Raw genomic sequence first — 21,710 nt, forward strand, 5'->3', positions numbered from 1 at the left:
ATGTCTGCTTATGCCTTCTTTGTGCAGATGTGCAGAGAGGAACATAAGAAGAAAAACCCCGAGGTCCCTGACAATTTTGCAGAATTTTCCAAGAAGTGCTCTGAGTGGTAGAAGACAATGTCTTGGAAAGAGAAGTCTAAATTTGATGAAATGGCAAAGGCAGATAAAGTGCTCTATGATGGGGAAATGAAGGATTACGGACTAGCTAAGGGAGGCAAGAAGAAGAAGGACCCGAATGCCCCCAAGAGGCCACCGTCTGGATTTTTCCTGTTCTCTTCCGAATTCCGCCCCAAGGTCAAATCTACAAACCTTGGCATCTCTATTGGAGATGTGGCAAAGAAGCTGGGCGAGATATGGAATAACTTAAGTGACAGCGAGAAGCAGCCATAAATCAAAAAGGCAGCGAAGCTGAAGGAGAAATACGAGAAGGATGTCTCAGACTATAAGTCTAAAGGGAAGTTTGATGGCGCCAAGGGTCCTGCTAAAGTTGCCCGGAAAAAGGTGGAAGAGGAAGATGAAGAAGACGAGGACGAAGAGGAGGAGGAGGATGATGAATCAAAAAAGGGGCTTCCCTGGTGGCGCAGTGGTTGAGAGTCCGCCTGCCGATGCAGGGGACACGGGTTCGTGCCCCGGTCCGGGAAGATCCCACATGCCGCGGAGCGGCTGGGCCCGTGAGCCATGGCCGCTGAGCCTGCGCGTCCGGAGCCTGTGCTCCGCAACGGGAGAGGCCACAACAGTGAGAGGCCCGCGTACCGCAAAAAAAAAAATTAAAATAGAGGCACATACGAATTTATTTCTAATGTTTGAAACTTTACTCCTAAGCCCTGTCTCTGGGGAAACTGCTGGTAACACACTTGTTGTCATTTAGAATCCAAGCGCTTATGATCTCCCCCTCATTTTCCACCTGCCTTCACACACTCAGCTGGCTATCTCTTCCCTTTTTGTCACTCTAGAGCATCTATTCCAAATGGTAAACAAGAGAAACACTACCCTCTCGATTTCACCTATAGATTTTTTGGCAAGGAGTGTGAAAGGAGAAAATGACTGTTTCTAGCTTATTTGTAAAGTTTAAAATTTAAGGCTACCTCTATTTCTAATAACCACAGATAATCAAGGCTGGTTTATAAGAACAATGTATTTTTGTTTTTTGCTTTATATATATATATTTATTTAAAGTTTTGTCGATGTACAACATTATGTTAGTTTCAGGTGTACTACATAGTGATTTCACATTTACATACATTATGAAATGATCACCACAATAAGTCTAATAATTATCTGTCCCCACACAAAGTTATTAGAGTATTATTGACCATATCCTTATGCTGTATATTACATCCCCGTTGCTTATTTAGTTTATAACTGGAGGTCTGTACCTCTTAACCTCCTTCACCTATTTTGCCCACCCCTCTACCACCCTACGGCAGCCACCCACTTGTTCTCTGTATCTATGAGTTTTTGTTTTGTGCAACACATATTTGTTATTCTACAGCAAACCTATAATCCACGTGGCTGTATAATGTTACTAACCTTTTTTCCATTTCTTAAATGGGTCAAAGTAGTCTAATTATCAGGTCTGTAATTAAAGAGTCAAATCATGAAAAACTAGTACACTATAATCAGATTAATTAAAGAGTTTTGTTTTTGACTATCATAGTAGAGAACTAGACCTGACTGAAAATTAAATTGTACTTGGGTATGCATGAGTGTCTTGAAATTTGTATGATGAAAACAAAGTACTTTGGAGAAATAAATTCCGGAGTAATGAAGTCAGCTGATATCATCTTATGCTGTGAACTCACTCCCCAACAGATGGTGCTAGCTCACCTCTAGTGAGAGCTCTTCTGGTCTACCCTCCCTTAAAATGTACCATGACCTTGATGGTGAAAACTGATGTGATGACTGGAATAGAATGTATTGTTAACCTTCTTCTATTGCCCCTGAACTTTGGCTTTTAAGACCTCATTCCACACAACCCAGTTGGAGAATCTATGGTCGTATCCTCTTGTGAATTTGATTTCTTCCATGGTAGCTATAGGAAATCATTCTAAACGTCATTTATATGATAACAATGGATATTATTTAACTTTTTCAGAAAAGTCAGTTACAGAAGGCCTTTCACTTTAGGTATATATCCCCCAAAATGACATTGAATCTTGAAAATGTTGGAGGTGGGTGTTTCTTCCTAACTTAATTTGACAAATATTTAGTGACCATCTACTGTATATTAAACATAGTACTAGGAACTGGGGATGAAAATAGAAGTTATGCCTCCTGCTTCTGAAGGACCTAGCCCAGTGTTTCCCAGAGTTAAGTCATTTTCACATATCCTACGAGAATTTTGCCATAATGATGCACTTTGTTACCATTATATGCTTACTATTTTTCTTTATCTCACTTTTATTTTAAAAGAAAAATCTATCACCAATATTAATTTTTCCTAGAAATACAATTGATTTTATGTGTTGACCATGTTATCTTTTAAAAAATATTTTATTTATTTATTTATTTATTTTGGCTGCGCCAGGTCTTCGTCGTGGCACGCAGGATCTTTTAGTTGCGGCATGCAGGCTTCTTAGTTGTGGCATGTGGACTTCTTAGTTGCAGCATGCATGTGGGATCTAGTTCCCCAACCAGGGAATGAACCCAGGCCCCCTGCATTGGGAGCACAGAGTCTTACCCACTGGACCACCAGGGAAATCACTCATCAATATTCATTTTTAAAGTTTCATAGACAGAAAGTAATCATCAGAAAATATCATAGGGCTTCCCTGGTGGCGCAGTGGTTGAGAGTCCGCCTGCCGATGCAGGGGACACGGGTTCGTGCCCCGGTCTGGGAAGATCCCACGTGCCGCAGAGCGGCTGGGCCCGTGAGCCATGGCCGCTGAGCCTGCACGTCCGGAGCCTGTGCTCCGCAACGGGAGAGGTCACAACAGTGAGAGGCCCGCGTACCGTCAAAAAAAAAAAAAAAGAAAATATCATGAAGAAATATATAAATTCTAGCCAATTATTGTTATCTACAAAGTTTTAAGCCTGAGGCCTGCTCTCTCTTAAAAAAGGGAAATTAATCACACAATAATAGAGAGATGTTAAAGCCATAAGCACAAAACTAAAACTTTCTCCCTAAAGTATTAAAAAGGGGATAACTCTCACACTATGCAATTCAATATTTAACGTCATATCAGTGTAACACGTAAAACCATCTACAGTACCACTAATGGTAAGTGTCCAACATTTTGGGGGACACTCTAGTTAGAGAGAGATGCATGTAAACAAATCATTATTATATAGTTTCATTAGTGCTATGTAAAGACATTTGGAATACTGTGTAGGATATGATGGAAACAGATTAGTCCTCTGTAGGGAAAGGAGACTGCAATTTATTTTAGAGAAAATGATGTTTGAGATATTTATTGAAGGATGAATACAAATTTACCAAGAAATAGAAAAATCAGGGCGTTTCAGAGAAAGTGAACCAGATGAGAAAAGGCACAGTGTGGCGGGAGCAGTATGGTGTGCTGAACTATGGGAGAGGGAAGAATGAATGTTAAAGAGGTTGGAATGGAAACCAGGAGACAAATTTTTAGAGGATCTGTATGTATACCATGCCAAGGAGCTTTGGCTTAATCCTTCTGGCAATGGGACTCCATCACAAGTTTTTAAGCAGGGGATTATGAAGATCAGATCTGTGTTTCATGAGGATGATTCTGACAGAAATGCAGAGCATGAGTTGGAAGGAGTAGTGAAGTAGAAACTGGTATAAGAAGATCAGTTAAAAGGTTCTTGCATGTGATAAGTTTCCTCTCTCTCTCTTCTTTTTTTCATATGTCTGGGAGTACATTCTTGTATTTATTTATTTGCGTTGGGTCTTTGTTGCTGCACACAGTCTTTCTCTAGTTGCATCGAGAAGGGGCTACTCTTTGTTGCGGTGCATGGGCTTCTCATTGCAGTGGTTTCTCTTGTTGAGGAGCTTGGGCTTTAGGCACGCGGTCTTCAGTAGTTGTGGCACATGGGCTCAGTAGTTGTGGCACATGGGCTTAGTTGCTCCGTGGCATGTGGGATCTTCCTGGACCAGGGATCAAACCCATGTCCTCTGCATTGGCAGGTGGATTCTTAACCACTGCGCCACCAGGGAAGTCCCTGATATGTTTTCTCTTTAAAAATATATATATTTCTTAAGTCAGATAGAGAAAGACAAATAGTATATGATCTCACTTACATATGGGTTCTTAAAAAATGGAGCTCACAGATTCGGAGAACAGATTGGTGGTTACCATTTTCACTCAACAAAATGAGTGAAGGTGATCAAAAGGTACAAATCTCCAGTTATAAGAAAATAAATCCTGGGGATGTAATGTGCAGCATGGTGAATATAGTTCACAATACTGTATTATATATTTGAAAGTTGCTAGAAGAGTAGATCTTAAAAGTTCTCATCATAAGAAAACAAAAATTTGTATCTATGTGTGGTAATGCATGTTAACTATACTTTCTGTGATAATCATTTCACAATATATACATATATCAAATCATTGTGTTATATGCCTAAAACTAATACAGTGTTATATGTCAAATATATCTCAACTTAAATAATATTTCTTAGCTTTGTTCACTGAAAACGCTTAGAAACAATGACCAGTCAGTAGCACTCAGCACCCTGAGCACAGACTATGGTCTCTAAATATCATTTTCTCCTCAAAGGAGCCATGACTTTGAATGAGTGGCTAATGTCAGGTCTGGGGCAGGAAATGTACAAGATAAACCCGGAATAACTTGTCACATCAGAAGGAAAGAAGCCATCAAAGGCTTCTGGGGTCCTGTCAAAAGGATTCAAAAGACAATACTAGCTAAAGAAGGGATAATTTGAGTATTGATAATAATAGTAACTGCAACGAATTAAAACATATCAAATATCTGTAAGAGTGCAAGGTCATACGTACACTAAAAAGCAAGTCTAATTGATCACCTTTTAAGCCTAACTTTTCTGTACAAATTTATACCTCAGGGAAACCCAAATGGTTGATGAGGGAAGTTTTCTCTCCCAAAGTATTTCAGTCAGTAAAATAAAGGAGGGGGCTGGGAGGAGGTGGAGTGAATGGGGAGCAAGAGGGGTGGGCTGATGTCCAATCATGTGTGCCTGTACAATGGCATTCGACTCAGAATGAAAGAAGGGGTGACCACCATGGGTGAACCCCAAACACATGATGTTGAGCAAAAGAATCCAGATACAAAAGAATACATTCTGCATGATGCCATTTGTATGAAGTTCAGAAAGAGTCCAAAGAATCCAGATACAAAAGAATACATTCTGCATGATGCCATTTGTATGAAGTTCAGAAAGAGTCGATAAAAATCAAAGAGATGATTGCCTTTAGGGAGTAGGGACTCCTGGAAGGGGGAATGAGGGAACTTTCTGAAGGTGATGAAAGTGTTCTATATCTACATTGGCATATTGGTTATACAGGTGTATATAGTTGTCAAAAGTCATCAAAGCATATACATTTACGATATGAATACATCACAGAGTGTGTATATATATATATATATATACATATATTTTTTAAATTTTAATTTATTTTTTGGCTGCATTGGGTCTTCATTGCTGTGCTCAGGCTTTCTCTAGTTGCGGTGCGCAGGCTTCTCATTGCGGTGGCTTCTCTTGTTGCGGAGCACAGGCTCTAGGCACGTGGGCTTCAGTAGTTGTGGCTCGCGGGCTCTAGAGCACAGGCTCAGTAGTTGTGGCGCTCGGACTTAGCCACTCTGCGGCATGTGGAATCCTCCCGGACCAGGGATCCAACCCATGTCCCCTGGCTTGGCAGGCAGATTCTCAACCACTGTGCCACAAGGGAAGTCCCCTATATTTTACCTTAATAAAAATGTTTCAGGACTTCCCTGGTGGTCCAGTGGTTAAGACTCTGAGCTTCCACTGCAGGGGGCATGGGTTCCATCCCTGGTCAGGGAATTAAGATCTCGCATGCTGTGCAATGCAGCTGAGAAATAAAAAGTTTCATAATTTTTTCTTAATTAAGAAGAGAAGAGGGGTAGTGGGCAGTAATTTTGAGAAACTTTTTAAAGTTGATCTCTCCATTCTCTGGGCCAGCTCCACTGGTGGCCTGCTTAGGCTGCCAGTGTGGGATGTTGCGGGGGTTAAGTAGAGGGATCTCAGAAGTTTTCGTGAGCTGGGAGAGGTGTGGTTACTCCATAGAGCTCTGTGGTGGGCTTCAGTGCCATGGAAGGGCTTCAAGCCACCACAGAGCTTGGCTTCAGGCATCCTTGGAAAGCCACAAGCAGTGGTGGTGGAGCCATGGCTGGATGATGGGAATCTGGGCCCTGCCCTCTGCAGCCTCCAGCCAGAGTCCATGGTGTGTGCGCCTGTCATCGGCTTTTTAGTGGGTCTCATATTTGTTTAGACTTGTCTAGTTGTCTGGAAGCTGGCGTCATGTGAAATGGGAAATGCTGCTTTCACAATGCTGGCTGAAATTTCACAAACATTGGCATAACAAATTCAAGAGAAGTGTCAACTCCTTGGCAAGGATGGCACTGTTCAAAGGGGGACTGTAGCAACTGAGTCATCTTTGGAGGATATTAGCCTAGAGAAAGAGTCAACAAAAATTCAGAGCCTGGCAGACACCTATGGAATGCTGACGAGTACCAACTCTATCCTGAAGGAGGAAATAATAAAATAATACTTCCCTAATAAAAGAAGTAGATGAAAGATCCAGACACTCAAGAAAAAAGGAGCTGATGGCTGAAGTTGCAAGAATGATCTGGTCACTGAACTAGGAGTCACCACATCACAATAAATTTTCCAAACAATAACTCCCTGTTGTCCCTCCAGATGGTGGCCTTGTGCTGCCAGGCCACATTCACCCACCTCCCTCTAATACGTTATCGTCACTCCAGATGCAAGCAGTTCCTGTAGAGACCTCCTTTTCCTTCTCATCCTCCTCTGGGAAGAGCTTATAGAGCCCCCTTCTTGGGCAGGAGTTTCTCCTCTACCCTCAAATCCTAAAAACAGAAGTGAGTTCCTTTGAAGTTAGTCCGAACTTCAAATGAACCGACTATTGGAACCAACATCAAGAAACTAGAGACTTAAAATCAGGTCTCTTCAAAATGAATTTTAATCTCATTTGTTAGCATTTTAAAAACTTAAAGGGGGAGGCTTCCCTGGTGGCTCAGTGGTTGAGAGTCCACCTGCCGATGCAGGGGACACGGGTTCGTGCTCCGGTCCAGGAAGATCCCACATGCCGTGGAGCGGCTGGGCCCGTGAGCCATGGCCGCTGAGCCTGCGCGTCTGGGGCCTGTGCTCCACAACAGGAGAGACCACAACAGTGAGAGGCCCTCGTACCACACAAAAAAAAGACAAAAACAAAAACTTAAAGGGCCATACTTGTGCTCATAATAACAATCAATAGAACTTTAGTTCTCAGAATAGGGTTTGTAAAATTATTTTTATATAAATGTTATAATTAAATTATTTTTACTTAATTTTTCTCTATATATAATATAAATATTATGTTTTATTTAATTATACATGCAGTTTATCAATAGCATACAATTCCAAGAGGATTCTATAGTTCTTTAGAGGGTCCCAAGCAGGATTGAGCCTGAGCTGTACAGGGTGATAACCATTCAATGACACACATTTTATTGGCTTTCTCTTCTTGCCTGTATCACTCTCCATTTTCTGGGATTACCTTCCAAATAAGTTACATGCACCTGAGAGTATGTCTCCGGCTCTGCTTTCAGGGGAAACTAAGCTAAGACGGACATTGTAATGTACAGCCAGCCACACAATATATAACTAGGCCCTTCGGGCTGACTTTCCCTTGCCTTCTACTACAAGGGGTGTGGACACTGTCATCAATAAATGAAACTTAGTCACATCTTTCTGAACTGTAGTCCCCGTTGTTAGAAAGACAGCATGTAATGGGGACAGTGTCATCTCCAGGAAGTGGATGCCTCCGGTCCATGAATTCTCTAGACCCCTCCCATCCTGCCCCCTTTCACACGTTCCTGAATGTATCGGTCACATTAAATCAATGAGACTAACTGAGCTGCTCCTTCCTTATTCCACTGTTTCTCTGACATCACCCAGGAAATTACTGGAACCTTTGGTCTTAGCTGTCCCTCAACTGTGGTGCCGTCTCAACCAGTGTCTGCCAGGCTAGTAATTCGTTTTCAGTAGAGAAGTAGCAAGCAGCTACATTGGGTAATTTTAGGGGCCAAGAGCCTCAAGTTCTACACTTAAGCCAATCCTGATATACGTCAGAGACCATCTCATTAGAGCATTTATTGCACCCCATCAATCTTGTGGTGCAATAAACAAGACCGAGCAGAGTACAGCATAGAATACCAAGCATGAACACCGTCTTTTTTTTTCTTTTTTTTTTTAATCACCTGCAGCCTTTCAGGCCAACATATGCTTCTCTGAACTGAGAGCTTCGGAAGTAGCATAAATGTTAGTGGCAAGCATCTCTGGGACTTATGCTCACAGGCCTTCAGATTGCCAATAAAGGCGATCTTGCAGAGACATTCTTAAAAGTCTAGTGATTTTTGGCTCTCTGTTCTTATTTAAGAGAGAAACACCAAAAATGGCTTGGAAACTTGGCCAGGATGTTAACTAGTGGCTTCACTGTACAGTTTACTGTAGATCTGTACTCAGGCCTTACTTTGTAGATGCCCAAATGTTAGCATCTGTAGGGTTTTTTTCTCTTGGGCTAGTTTTCTGTTTGTTTGTACTGTTGTTATTGTTCTGTATTTCAGGAGAGGGTGTAAACCTGGCTGCTATTATTCTAGGAGCTGAGTAAGGGCAGGGGACTAAAGTTCTCACAACTCAGTATGTAAAATTTAACTTTACCTCCCTGTTTTACCTTTTGTCTTACTTCCCTGAAATATTCCTGAGGCTAGAGCTCTGTTTCGATTTTTCCAGTGAGAATACCTGGAATGTCTTCTTCTGTTGGGGTGGGAAAGGTTTAGGTGCCTGGCTATGCAATGTTAGGGCTGGCATCTAGAGAGCTAGCTGCTTTTTATTAGACTTTCAACTAATCTTGTTTTTAATCCACACCCCATTCAAAGTGACAGGTGCCTCCAATTCTGCAGCCGTTCTTGTCTTGCTTTATGGCTTTTCCGATGGCAGATGCTTAAATTTCAGCTTTCTCTGCTTTTTTAAGTTTCCACTTGTCCACCTGCTTGCCATTTTCCAAGTTGTATTCTAGCAGCAAATCACCTATCTGAAAAGACTACCTATCTCAGCCTCCTTTGCATATAGTTCTGGCCAAAGGGGAAATGCTATGAGAAACATCAGGAATGGCCCCTTAACGGGATTTGATTCGGCTGTGGAGCACATCCTTTTATCCTTCTCTTCTCCCTTCTTCCTACTGCCTGGAATGTGGACATGATAGCTAGAATGCCAGCAATTATCCTGAACTCATGAGGGAACCTTGAGGAAGGAAGCCACATACTGAGGATGACAGAGCAGAAATATAGAAGCCTTGGTCCCTGGTGGCTGTGGAGTTACCCCAGACTAACAGCAGACTTCTTTTATACTAACAGTAATTCTGATAAATTCTATCATGTACAATTTCCTTCAAAAGAGGGGGAAAGACTATGATACATTGATAATTGTGTACATTGCATTACTGAGTATGTTGCCGACAGGACAGAACTTCTTTTTGACCAGGAGGATAAAAATAGACTTCTCTCTCCCTAACAATTTTACATATCTAGTGATTGGAAGAATTTCCAATAGACTGACTCATACCTCCTTTCCTTTTAATCTTTGTATATATGGTGCCATCCACTGCAGTATAAAGTCACATTGCAATGTAACCTCTGGCCCTGCACCTTTACATGACAGGATCCCAGGTGAGTTGGCACAGAGGGCAGTAGGAATATTCCTGGGAGCCATTTCTATTCCTGGATGGCTAGCAATACTTACCTCTACACAGAAATACTGCACCACACATAATCACATTCCACGAAACCCAAACCAATGTATGCTCAGTTCAACTTCCCATTAACTGGATCCCATTAACTGGCCACACTGTGGCCATTCCAATGTGACATGACTAAGGGAAGTCTATCAGAAGGAACATCAGAATGGAAGGAAATAGAGGTCTTAACTGATCGTGATGGAAATATCTTCGGCGAATTTTACTCAAACATATGACCACATGAGATCATTTCTAGGCCCTTAATGGGCTTGGAAGGAGTCCGTGTAAGTGAGGGACCCTGAAGCTTAAGCTCCATTAGCTTCACAGTATATTTGCCTTGGGTAGGACAGGTGGAATAACATTTAACAAACAGGAACACTTAGTTTATTTATGCTGTTGCAACCACAGTACCAGGAGAAACAACAGTCACTATGCCCAAAATTTCTTGTGTTGAATGGGACTTGGGGACATTCTTTTATTCACAAACCCAACACTTCTCTGTGGTCTTAATCACTGGCTTCTGCATAAATTCCTCCCAAATTTCACTTCTGTTTCTCCTTCTTTTTTTTTTTGTGGTTGCAGGAACTTCAAACTGTGAGGTCTCATCCTCTTTGTTGGACCTATTTCCAAGTATCTTGCTGACCAAGACACATTCTTAGCAAATGAGTCATGTTTACCTAAACCTGCTAATTCAGTACAATTTATTTCTAACTTATTAATACACAAAGTAGTTTTCAAACACATATATCCACATGATGCTTTAATCCTTTATATAACTTCTATCCAGATATATCATGCAAAATTTTATACTCAGAAAAGTTCCATGTTTTATATACTTATTAATTTTATAAATTTCCTCAGAATATATTCTTCTTTTGATCAATTCTACACTTCATTATAAGTTAAAGAAAATGGCAGTGTAGCAATGGGATGGTGGATGATTTCTCTGGTATGAGTAGCAGAGGCTAAAAGTAGAACCATTACTACAGTACTTTCACCTTACAGAGCAGTCGATATTTTTCATAAGATTTTTCCTCTGGATTGTTCTGCCAGCTTTTTAGGTTTTTCAACCTCCACAGGCTTGCTGTACTATCAGAATCGTGGGTTGGTTTAGCTGATTCTCTGTAGAGAATAACTGCTAATAATTGCTGTTTCAGAAAACAAGTCAACCAAAGTTAACTAACAAACACTTGCTGAGATTCTATATTGATTTAAAAATATACAATAAAGCTAATGGAAATATTAGTACCGTCCAAAAGGGACATAAGAAGCACTTTATAGAAAGAATTTAGGAATTTGAAACTAGATTCTAGGTTAACGTTTGAGGAGTTTGTTTATTTCACAGTGTTAGTATGTGAAGATCAAATTCTCTTGGCTTAGCAGCTGTGATGGATCATCCTATTGTGCAATGTAGAAACTCAGGTTTAATATGATCTCACATAAAACTCATTTAGCCATTAATTGAAAATAGACAAATAGGCTGGTCATGGATTGGCAATTTTGGCCTTTTTACTTATTTAATTTAGCCTAGTTTGTTTTCTTCAACTTCACCTTCATTGAGCATTCCTGGGTTAAAAAAATGCATATTTGTTTGTGTGTTTAATTGTATTTATTGCATTTAATTTTAAATGCAATACATTTTAATTAAAAAAATAAAGCTATTTAAATAAGACTACAGCAGTAGTAACATTTCACAGCTGCAAAATGTCTCCTTATTCCCCCTCTTTTTCTCTGTCTCCCCTTCATACACATTGCATTGTTTCTCTTAATAGTTTCTCTAGTATTCTAAAATTATGTGGCATAAGGTCTGTCTCTTTTAATGATGAATATAAACCTTGGACATTTCAGTGTAGTAACTTTGACTTCAGGCCTTTTATTCCCACTTCAAATATAATTTTGGTTCACTTCCATTCAGTGGTATACACTGTTCCACGATTAACTTTGTTCTGTGCTGAACTCTGGTACTAAATGTTATGTTCAAATCTGGGCTTCAAAGCTTTCAAAGCAACATGATAGATCCATATTACATGTCCTCATGATTGCAGATCTCGGCATGGTCAAGTGTTCCTGGAGAAAGAAGCTGACCTCTTGGCAACAACAACTCTTGGGTAAAATTATAAACTAATTTTGGACAAGAAAAAAAACAAGAGCATCAATTGCTACCATTTGGTATGAGTTAGACAATGATAAAATATTTGTTTTTGTGAAATGATAATAGAAGTGACATTCTAGATTTTAAAAAATTGGCCAGCTATCATATTTGCCTGAAAAAATTAAAATATTGAATGAAATATCTCTTCTCTCATAATTCAGCTTGACTAAAATTTTCTCCTAAGCCATATTAATTTATAACAAATGAAGCTAGTTTTAGTGACGCTGAGTAGCTTATAATAATAACAATAATTAAATTTTGTTAGTTGACATAAAACGTATTAGAGCAAATAGGACTGTGAAATGCAGCTTTTGAGGAACACTTTAATCTGATTCATATTTATCACTATGAAAAAACATGAAATTTCAAGGAATGATCTCTTGAAAGGAAATGAACATTTTCAATTCTAATGTTATCATAAATGTATATTAAGAATTTTTAATTTCTCAAGAAAAATACTCAGGAAGCCCTTATGAAAAATTTATCTAATTCTGTTAGGTGTTTACCATACGCGTCTCTTTTTAGAAATACTTATTATTATAGCCTATAATGGAATATCAGAATAAATCATCTGCTTTACTGATATGTAGTAGCTTGGACTCTGCTGCTGTTTGGTGTGTGTTATGGACTGAACTGTGTTCCCCCAAATTCACAGGTTTAAGCCCTGACCCCCAGTGTGATTGTCTTTGGAGATAGGACCTTTAGGGAAGTAATAAAGGTTAAATGAGGTCATAAGGATGGACTCCTTATCTAATAGGATTGGTGTCCTTATAAGTAGAGGAAAAGACACCAGATACCTCTCTTTTTCTCTTTCTCCACCCTACTCCCTCTCTTCCTCCCCACCAGAGATGGAAGGTCATTTGAGGACAAAGTGAGAAAATGGCTGTCTGCAAGCCAGGAAGAGAGGCCTCACCAAATACCAATCCTGACAGCAACTTGAGCTTGGACTTCTAGCCTCCAGAGCGGTGAGTAAATAAATTTCTGTTGTTCAAGCTACCTAGGCTCTGGTATTTTGTTATGGCAGCCTGGGCAGACTAATATAGTAGATAAAGGCACAGTACAGACATAAAAGGGCTGTACATTTTATAAAATTCTGAATCTGCAGATTGGCAAGGTCTGATGTGATGCACAGTGTGGAGATGGCAGCACCAGATTCACCCTGGAAAGCATCAAAATACCACTTTTGAACAGAGGCGATATTTCCAGTTAAAACATTACAACATAAGTAATTTGATGGTGGTGATGCATCGACTTCATTCAGCTGGTCACTAAATTACAGATGCTAACAGTATTTCAAGAACTGCAGAAGAGACTGGGGACGTGCAATTTCTATTATTGTTGATATTTCGATTATTGTAGAAATTCTATTATTTTCTTTCAAAGCACTTTGGATGCCTGGACTTTTGCAAATGGAGAGATGCAAGGCAAGGGCTTGATACTCTTATAATTAACATTTTTGAGTGCTTACATGATTATACATGCCAGGCCCTGTTCCAAGTGTTTACATAAACTGACTTTGTTTAATTCAGATAACAACCTACCTGTGAGATTGCTATATAGGGACCATTACTTCCATTTTACAAATGAGGAAATGTTTACGATGTATTACATTTAAAGATCAGAGGGACTTCCCTAGTGGTGCAGTGGTAAAGAAGCCGCCTGCCAATGCAGGGGACATGGGTTCGATCCCTGGTCCGGGAAGATCCCACATGCCACAGAGCAACTGTGTGCCTGTGTGCCACAACTACTGAAGCCCACATAATCTAGGGCCTGCGTGCCACAACTACTCAGCCTACATGCTGCAACTACTGAACCCCGCATGCCTAGAGCCTGTGCTCTGCAACAAGAGAAGCCACCACAATGAGAAGCCCACGCACTACAATGAAGAATAGCCCCCGCTCGCCACAACTAGGGAGAAAGCCTGCTCGCAGCAACGAAGACCCAACACAGCCAAAAATTTTTTAAAATAATAATAAATAAAAATCAGAAATAAGGAAAATGATATTTAAAAAGAAATTAAGAGAGCAAAAGGGAGAGTGGGGATGGGAGAAAACAATCAGAATCTAGGTTGTGCTAGGTCCTTTTTTCTCCCCACCCATGATCAACTAAATCACAGTGAAAAGCATGTCTTACTAGTAAATTGTGCTTTAAAAAAGAAAATATTTTATTGAAGCAGATAAGCAGCATGATTAAAGAATGGGATCCTAGGGGAGTATCTTTACCCTAGAATGGGTCTTACCCATAACTGAGTCTAATCTCCTCATTTTACAGGTGAGAACCTGAAGGACCCAAGGAGACACGGGTAAAGTGTCAAGGACCTGGATGAGATCCATCTCTTGTTGCTACATAAACAGAGGCTACACAATTCACAGGCATGTTTTTAAAATGCGAACTCGGGCTTCCCTGGTGGTGCAGTGGTTAAGAATCTGCCTGCCAATGCAGGGGACACGGGTTCGAGCCCTGGTCTGGGAAGATCCCACATGCTGCGGAGCAACTAGGCCCGTGAGCCACAACTACTAAGCCTGCGCATCTGGAGCCTGTGCTCCGCAACGAGAGAGGCCGCGACAGTGAGAGGCCTGCGCACCGCGATGAAGAGTGGGCCCCGCTCGCCGCAACTGGAGAAAGTCCTCGCACAGAAACGAAGACCCAACACAGCCAAAAAATAAATAAATTTAAAAATGCAAACTCAACTATAATGTTACCATAACCACTAATATTCAAATGGTCTCAGCTACTTCTTAAGCTAAGCTAGGAACTATCCCTAGAGTTGAGCAGAGTCCCCTGAAACCTTTTAACTTGGAAATCACCATGCTATGGGAGAAATATCTACAGCACTTGAAAAGGCTTTGAGGTTCTCGCAGGCACTTCTTTTTCAATAAGCCACTTTACTGAGGTATGAATGACATACAAAGAGCTATACATATTTCACGTATATGACTTGATGATTTTGGATCTAAGTATATACCAATGAGACCATCACCACAATCTATGCCATAAACATATCCGTCACCTTCAAAAGTTTCCTCCTGCCTTCTTTATTATTATTAATTTTTGTGATAATGACACTTAACATAAGATCTACTCTCTTAGCCAATTCTTAATATTGTCAACACAGGCACTATGCGTTCAATAGAAAAGGACTTTTTCATCTTGCATAACTGAAACTTTGTACCCTTTGACCACTTCTCTCCAGCCACTGAACCCTCTAGCTTTGCTCCCGTTTCAATTTAACCAAGTGCCAGAAACTTATTTTGTGTCATATTAACAAACGGTAAATATTTTAAATGTTATCCAGTAAAAAGACTTAACTTGGATTTTGGATCTTTTCTGGTCTGCTACAAGTTTCCACCAGTGTCTCCTCTTTCCTTATTTTGGTCTCACACTTTGTAGCAAAACAGAAGAGGAAGCACTTTATGTAGAAGACCTTTGGGAACGCTGTAATTGCATTTTTCCTCATCAGTTTTATTGGATATTTCCAGTTTGCTTCCTATTTCGTGTTCCATCATACCTCTAATTGTTAGATGTTTCCTAATTTTTAGACCACACATTTTAAACTTTACGTATGGCTCTTCGTTACCACATCTTTTATAAAACATCTTGAGTATTTTAAGCACCCTGTGACCATCCACGTAATCCATTCCTGCTAGTAACTTAAAATAAGTAACGCCAAAATAACTGAGAAGTTTGAGAGGTGAATCCTTAGTAGATACGCACATGGTGAAAGTGTACACATTGCTTAAGAGAGGAATCACTTGAAGGACCCTCAAGCACTGCATTGGGTCCAAGTTCTAAATGTTGTATCAAGAAGGGCAGGGGAGCCAAAAAAGTTCTCTCCATTTTCCCAAACCATAACCTTAGGAGAGAAATGTTCTCATCCAGCACAAGCCGGGCTGTGTCTTCACAGTGTTCCCCCTCAGGGAATCAGGCAGAGGAGAAGCCTTTCCTCTGAGAGAACCTCACTGTCCTCATTTCAGTAACGGTTATGTTCAGCAGAGCAGCTAATCTCATTGCCAAGAGGGAGGGAAGTCAAAGGGAGCCTCAAGTAACTTAGTACCAGGACATTCCAGGCTTTAAAATAGCTGCCTTTACCTCATGGGCCATTTGAAGAAATCTATATAGAATTTGAAAACAAGCTGTAATAGAACCTTACCCAACAGAAGCAAGGTCCTGCCAGACATTTTTGCTCATTTCCTTTGCTTTTATTTTCCAGAGTTTCTTCCTCACCTTAAATTTTTTCCTGCCTACTCACTCACTCCCTGGATGGTTTAATTCTCTTCTGGGTATAACCATTATGCACAGTAGATACAGGGACATGCACTTTCCTTAGCTCCCCCACTTTCCTTAGCGCCACTGCTAGTCTTTTGGATGGTGGCATCCACCTCCTCTAACACACATCCATCCACTGGCCCCTTACACTCCCATTGCCCCTATGTGGTTGAATGATTTTACCATCCACCTAGCCGTTCACACTAGAAAACTCAGTCATCCTGCCTCCTTTTCTCCATCACGTCCCCTTCCTCCAAACACATTCCATCAGACATCAGGTTTGGCCACTTCTGTCTGTGGAATGTTTCTGGATTCCAGGGACTTTGCAGGAAGCTTTTAGCTTGTCTCAGCTCAAAGTCTCTCTGTTTCCATTTATCTTCCACATTGTCATCAATTATTCTTCCAGAACAAAAATCTGGTTTTACTTTTCTCCTGCTTAATAACATCCGATAGTTATCCACTGTCTGGATAGAGTTTTATCTCTTTAACAATTTATACGCAATTCCTCTATGTCCCTTCCCCACCCCATCAAAATTCACCTTTCTCCCTACCTGTTCTCTTGGTTCACTGCTTTCTGCTAAATGACAGCCAGCTTTCCCAACACCTTAGCCCAGAAGTGGTTTCTATTTTTTTCTTTTTTAAATATTTATTTATTTGGCTGCATCGGATCTCAGTTGGAGCACATGGGATCTTCCTTGCGGCACGTGGGATCTTTTAGTTGCGGCATGTGGGATCTAGTTCCCTGACTAGGGATTGAACCTGGGTACCCTGCATTGGGAACATGGAGTCTTAACCACTGGACCACCAGGGAAATCCCCAGAAGTGGTTTCTTTTTTTTCTTTTTTTAAATAAATTTTATTTATTTATTTATTTATGGCTGCGTTGGGTCTTCATTGCTGCGCGTGGGCTTTCTCTAGTTGCGGCGAGCAGGGACTACTCTTCGTTGCGGTGCGAGGGCTTCTCATTGCGGTGGCTTCTCTTGTTGCGGAACACGGGCTCTAGGCGTGTGGGCTTCAGTAGTTGTGGCTCGCGGGCTCCACAGCATAGGCTCTGTAGTTGTAGCGCATGGGCTTAGCTGCTCCGCAGCATGTGGGATCTTCCCGGACCAGGGCCCGAACCTGTGTCCCCTGCACTGGCAGGCAGATTCTTAGCACTGTGCCACCAAGGAAGTCCCAGAAGTGGTTTCTTAATGTGCTATCTAGTTTTTCATTCCATTTCTTTTTCTGGGTTCTCAACATATTTTTGTCTTCTCATTTAGGTCATGCTTTGCAAGACTATGTTGAGGATTTTATTGTATTCTAATTAAAATAATATCAACCATATCCAAGTCTGTTGTCTTGCCAGAAAGGGTTCTGAATCTGAAGTCCAGAATAATATCCAGTCTAGTCTTGTACAATTTGGCTAGTATTTCAGCCATGGACAACGTTGCTTTCCCAAGGTAAAGGAAATATTTGATCTACTATCCCCACCAAAGCACTCATTTGTCATGAATTTGCTGTCCTTAAAGTTATGGAGTTGGGTGTCATGGCGGCTGGTTTCCCGAGCAGTGAGAGAAGAGGTATCTTTCTACTTTCAAAACCAGTTCTTTGATGAGAACTCTTTCTACCCACCTTCCCTCCAAAGCAAAGGTCAAAATTAACACCTTAATACTGAACTCTGGGTATTGTATTATTTTTTTCAGATATAGCACCTACTAAAGGAAGAGAAGTATTCTCCATTTTTTTAATGTTTCTGGTAAAAAGAATTACAGGCTCCTTAGTAGCAGCACATAGAGGTAGACAGTTGTATGAACATTATGGATATAAATGAAAGTGATAGTAAGAATTACTGAGTTGATCAGATTCAAGAAGGCCATATGTCCTACTCTATCAACTTCCAGAAGCCATTCTTCCTGCCTCTCAACTCCCAGAGGTAAAGGACTGAGAAGTCTGGGGAGAAGCATCACATTGATACACACAGTATCTGCAGGCAGTCGGCATAGTTGAGTGGTTAATTGCTACCATTACTCAATTAGCTTATTAGATTCAAGAATAATCAATCAACAAACATTTATTGACGAGGAAGGGCTGTATCACCACCGCACCATGTTAGGTGTTGGGGAATACAATGAGAAAGCAAAGGAGTTTAAAGACTGGAGGGGAAGATACATATTGAACAAATTATCACAATTTATTAAATAAATTAATTTAAGGATACAATAAGTAAGAAATATAGGCTGCCAACAATGGAAAACCAACACATACATGCATGCATGTGCATACACACAGAACAGAGCTTGAAATGAATCTATCTTTTCTCTACCTCAAGTGACAGCTTTATTAATTCATAACACGCAATATAAATAGCAGCTTCTATATAGAATTTATATGTACCCCTTTTCTGTTGTTGTTTATAGCTGCCTGATAAGAGCAAGCAAACATGGGTACTACTGGTGGCAACAGGCAGGGTTGCTGCAGTAAATTTATTCAAACTGAGTGATATTTATGGGTTCTCATGTAAATAGACAAGCTGTAGATGCATTTAAGAATTTGGATGTCTACTTACATAAACAATAGAGCATGGTGGCTGAAAGTAGCCCACTGGAGCCAGACTGGCCTCTGTTCCATACTGGATCCACTACTTAATAGCTGTGTAATCTCAGACAGTGCATCTGTAAAGTGAAGATAAATAATCACATTAACAACCTCATTGGTTATTATGAGAATTAAATGAGTTAATACTCGTAAAGCACTTAGCACATGTTAAGCTCCTGCCACAGAGTAAGTGCTCTACAAATGTCACCTACTGTATTTGCTCAAACAAGGCCATTTTTTAGCCAACTATCTGAACACAATAATACTGAATCTCATAGTCGCAGAGGGGATTTTTGTGGAAGTGTATCTCAGTAAGGTTTATTAAGCATAGACAAGGGGGTCAGGAATTTAATACCACATTTGTTGTCTTTAGAGCTGCGTTTCAGTTAGGGTGTTGCCTGAGAATGACAGTATTTTCTGATTTAGAATGTGACATTTACTCTGATATTGTTAATATGTGTAGTAGTTAAAAATAGTAGTAGATAGTCTTCATGTATGTTAGCTTCCTTTAGACTTATTTTGAAAAAATACATTTGTCTTATTATATGAATATATTGTGTCCCATTTAACCAAATTGTAACAAATGAAGGAAAGAGGAGATAGAGTATGAAATGTTGATGGAAGCTTTTACTATGTGGAACACCTTAGAATATAAATTTCTACAGTGCTATTAATAGTTATATCATCAACAACATTTTTTCAGACTTTGTGCTTCACTCTGGAGAAAAGAGTACGGCATCTTGAATTTCTTCACTGGGTAATTTAAAACCGAGTTATAATGTGGACACCAACTGCACATGTTACTTGAGTTCAGCATCAAAGTTGTAAACGAAAATAGTAAATATGCTCTCTCTCGAAGCTGTTACTATTTAACAAAACACATTCAAATCAACAAAATAGTATGAATATATATGACCATAAATGTTTTTATTAACTATTTTGGGCTTTTTAAAAAACCTCATTTTAAATACTTAATTCTAATTCTACTCTACTCAAGTAGACTATAATAGCGAATACATATCTAGTGCTTACTATTTACATTCCAGCTGCTGTTCGAGTTACTAGTAAGTTCTGATTCTAATAAGAAAGCCATATACAGCAGTTTCAGCTTTTATGTAACACAGTTAACCTCAGGGAGAAGAAAGTGAGGGCGTTCCGAAAACTTAACTACGTAGTCTATAGACCAGTGTTCTTTGTAAAACATTTATATCGACACCCAGTTTTAGGAACTAAAACCCTTGTATAAATTTGTATTACTATTCTAAAAAAAAAAAATTTGTATTACTATTCTAGAAAGGAGAGTGCCGTTTTTCAGGGGACTATATTCCACTTGGTCTGTCTCTGAGGCCTATTAACCAATAAAACCGTTCTATTCTGCTGCTCTGGGACATAAGCAACAACGAAAAGGAGTAATGACCTTAGACCATAAATAAGTTGTCAGGACAGCCAAGGGGACGAAGGAGAGACGATTAGCGCCAGGACTCGGGTTCCTCCCAGCGACCGGCGGCAGAAGGGGCGGAGCACGTTTCCGGCGTGGCGCTGGAGGCGGGGCGCGGAGGCTCTGGGGTGGGTCTCCCGGGAGCTGCGGAGACAACCTGCGCAGGGAACGCCGGGGGTGTGCGCAGACTCAGTCGGCCGCCTGGAGGGAGCGACCTAGCGGGCGGTCGAGAAGAGCGCTGACCGGTCACCGGTTGTGAGCACGATGAGACCCGGAGAGGAGAGGCCGGTGGAGGGGGGCGCCTGCGCCGCCGTCTTCGAGGTGGAGCTGCTGAAGCTGCGCGCGGCGGAGTGCATCGACGAGGCGGCCGAGCGCCTGGGGGCCCTGAGCCGCGCGATCTGGAGCGAGCCCGAGCTGGCCTACGAGGAGCACCATGCCCACGACGTGCTGACGCGGTTCTTCCAGAGCGAGCGCCCGGCCGCGTCGTGGGCGGTGCAGCCGCACTACCAGCTGGTCACGGCCTTCCGTGCTGAGTGGGGGCCGCCGCGGGGCTGGGCGGCGCCGCGCCCGCTGCACCTGGGCTTCCTCTGCGAGTATGACGCGCTGCCAGGCATCGGGCACGCCTGCGGCCACAACCTGATCGCCGAGGTCGGGGCGGCGGCCGCGCTGGGCGTCAAGGGGGCCCTGGAGAGCCTCCCTGGGCCGCCTTTGCCAGTGAAGGTGAGGTGGGGCCCGGGCTTGGGATTCCCATCGCCAGCCCAGGCCGGGACCGACCCGAGAAGGGCGGGAGCCGGCGCTTCCCGTGTGCCTCCGTCCCTTCCCACCCCGGGGCAGGTGTAGGGGACAGCACTCGACGTCCTGGCTTTTTCTAGTAGGCAGAACCCCTGGATCAAAGTCAGTAGTTCATGAGTTGCCGACCTAGCGACATTTTGCAGATTTTTGCTTTTTCTCTCCTGCGTAGTTGTAAACAATTGAGTGAACTCTCTCCCTTAGGAAAGAACTTAGAACCAAGCCTGGTTTTCGTGATGGCTTATTTTTGGTAACAGGGGCAATCGCAATTTGCTGACAAGGTTGTGCAATCTCTGGGAGGAGGTAGTTATAGGGAAACCTGCAGACCCTCTTCGTTAGCCTCCAAAAAATCTTTTGTTTGTGGCAGTCCTAGGAGCTGTTGTGATTAGAATCATTGGAATTTGGATAGGAAATGTTCAGTCGTTAGAACTACAAAACCTCTAGAAGTATACAAAAAATGGGAAGAGAGTGAACATTAACTACATGATCCTTAAGTCTTAAAGTTTATTTCGCGATTTTAAGATATAGCTCGATCCTTTAAACGGGGAAGTGTTTAT

General features: G+C 41.4%; 1 protein-coding gene, 1 long non-coding RNA gene and 1 pseudogene across 3 annotated transcripts in view; 2 read left to right on the forward strand and 1 right to left on the reverse strand.

Annotated features, from left to right (window-relative positions):
- LOC111163663 (high mobility group protein B3 pseudogene) lies at positions 1 to 14,777 on the forward strand (annotated as a pseudogene). The gene is made up of 3 exons (XR_002641823.3): positions 1 to 12,043; positions 12,934 to 13,052; positions 14,359 to 14,777. The product of XR_002641823.3 is annotated as a high mobility group protein B3 pseudogene (transcript).
- On the reverse strand, positions 7,336 to 20,978 carry LOC149747853 (uncharacterized). The gene is made up of 2 exons (XR_016395151.1): positions 20,344 to 20,978; positions 7,336 to 19,003 (listed from the first exon to the last, which is right to left on the reverse strand). It is a non-coding gene; the product is annotated as an uncharacterized LOC149747853 (long non-coding RNA).
- PM20D2 (peptidase M20 domain containing 2) overlaps positions 14,909 to 21,710 on the forward strand; it is a 25,311-nt gene continuing 18,509 nt past the window's right edge. Inside the window, exon 1 of the mRNA XM_022552561.3 lies at positions 14,909 to 21,084. Within this exon, the coding sequence (XP_022408269.2) occupies positions 20,629 to 21,084 (456 nt within the window). The 5' untranslated portion in view covers positions 14,909 to 20,628. The remainder of the gene's footprint in view (positions 21,085 to 21,710) is intronic.

This window comes from Delphinapterus leucas, chromosome 12, assembly GCF_059928025.1.
Source record: "Delphinapterus leucas isolate spDelLeu-1000000601 "Yukka" chromosome 12, BTC_Dleu_Yukka2, whole genome shotgun sequence".
Taxonomy (NCBI): Eukaryota; Metazoa; Chordata; class Mammalia; order Artiodactyla; family Monodontidae; genus Delphinapterus; species Delphinapterus leucas.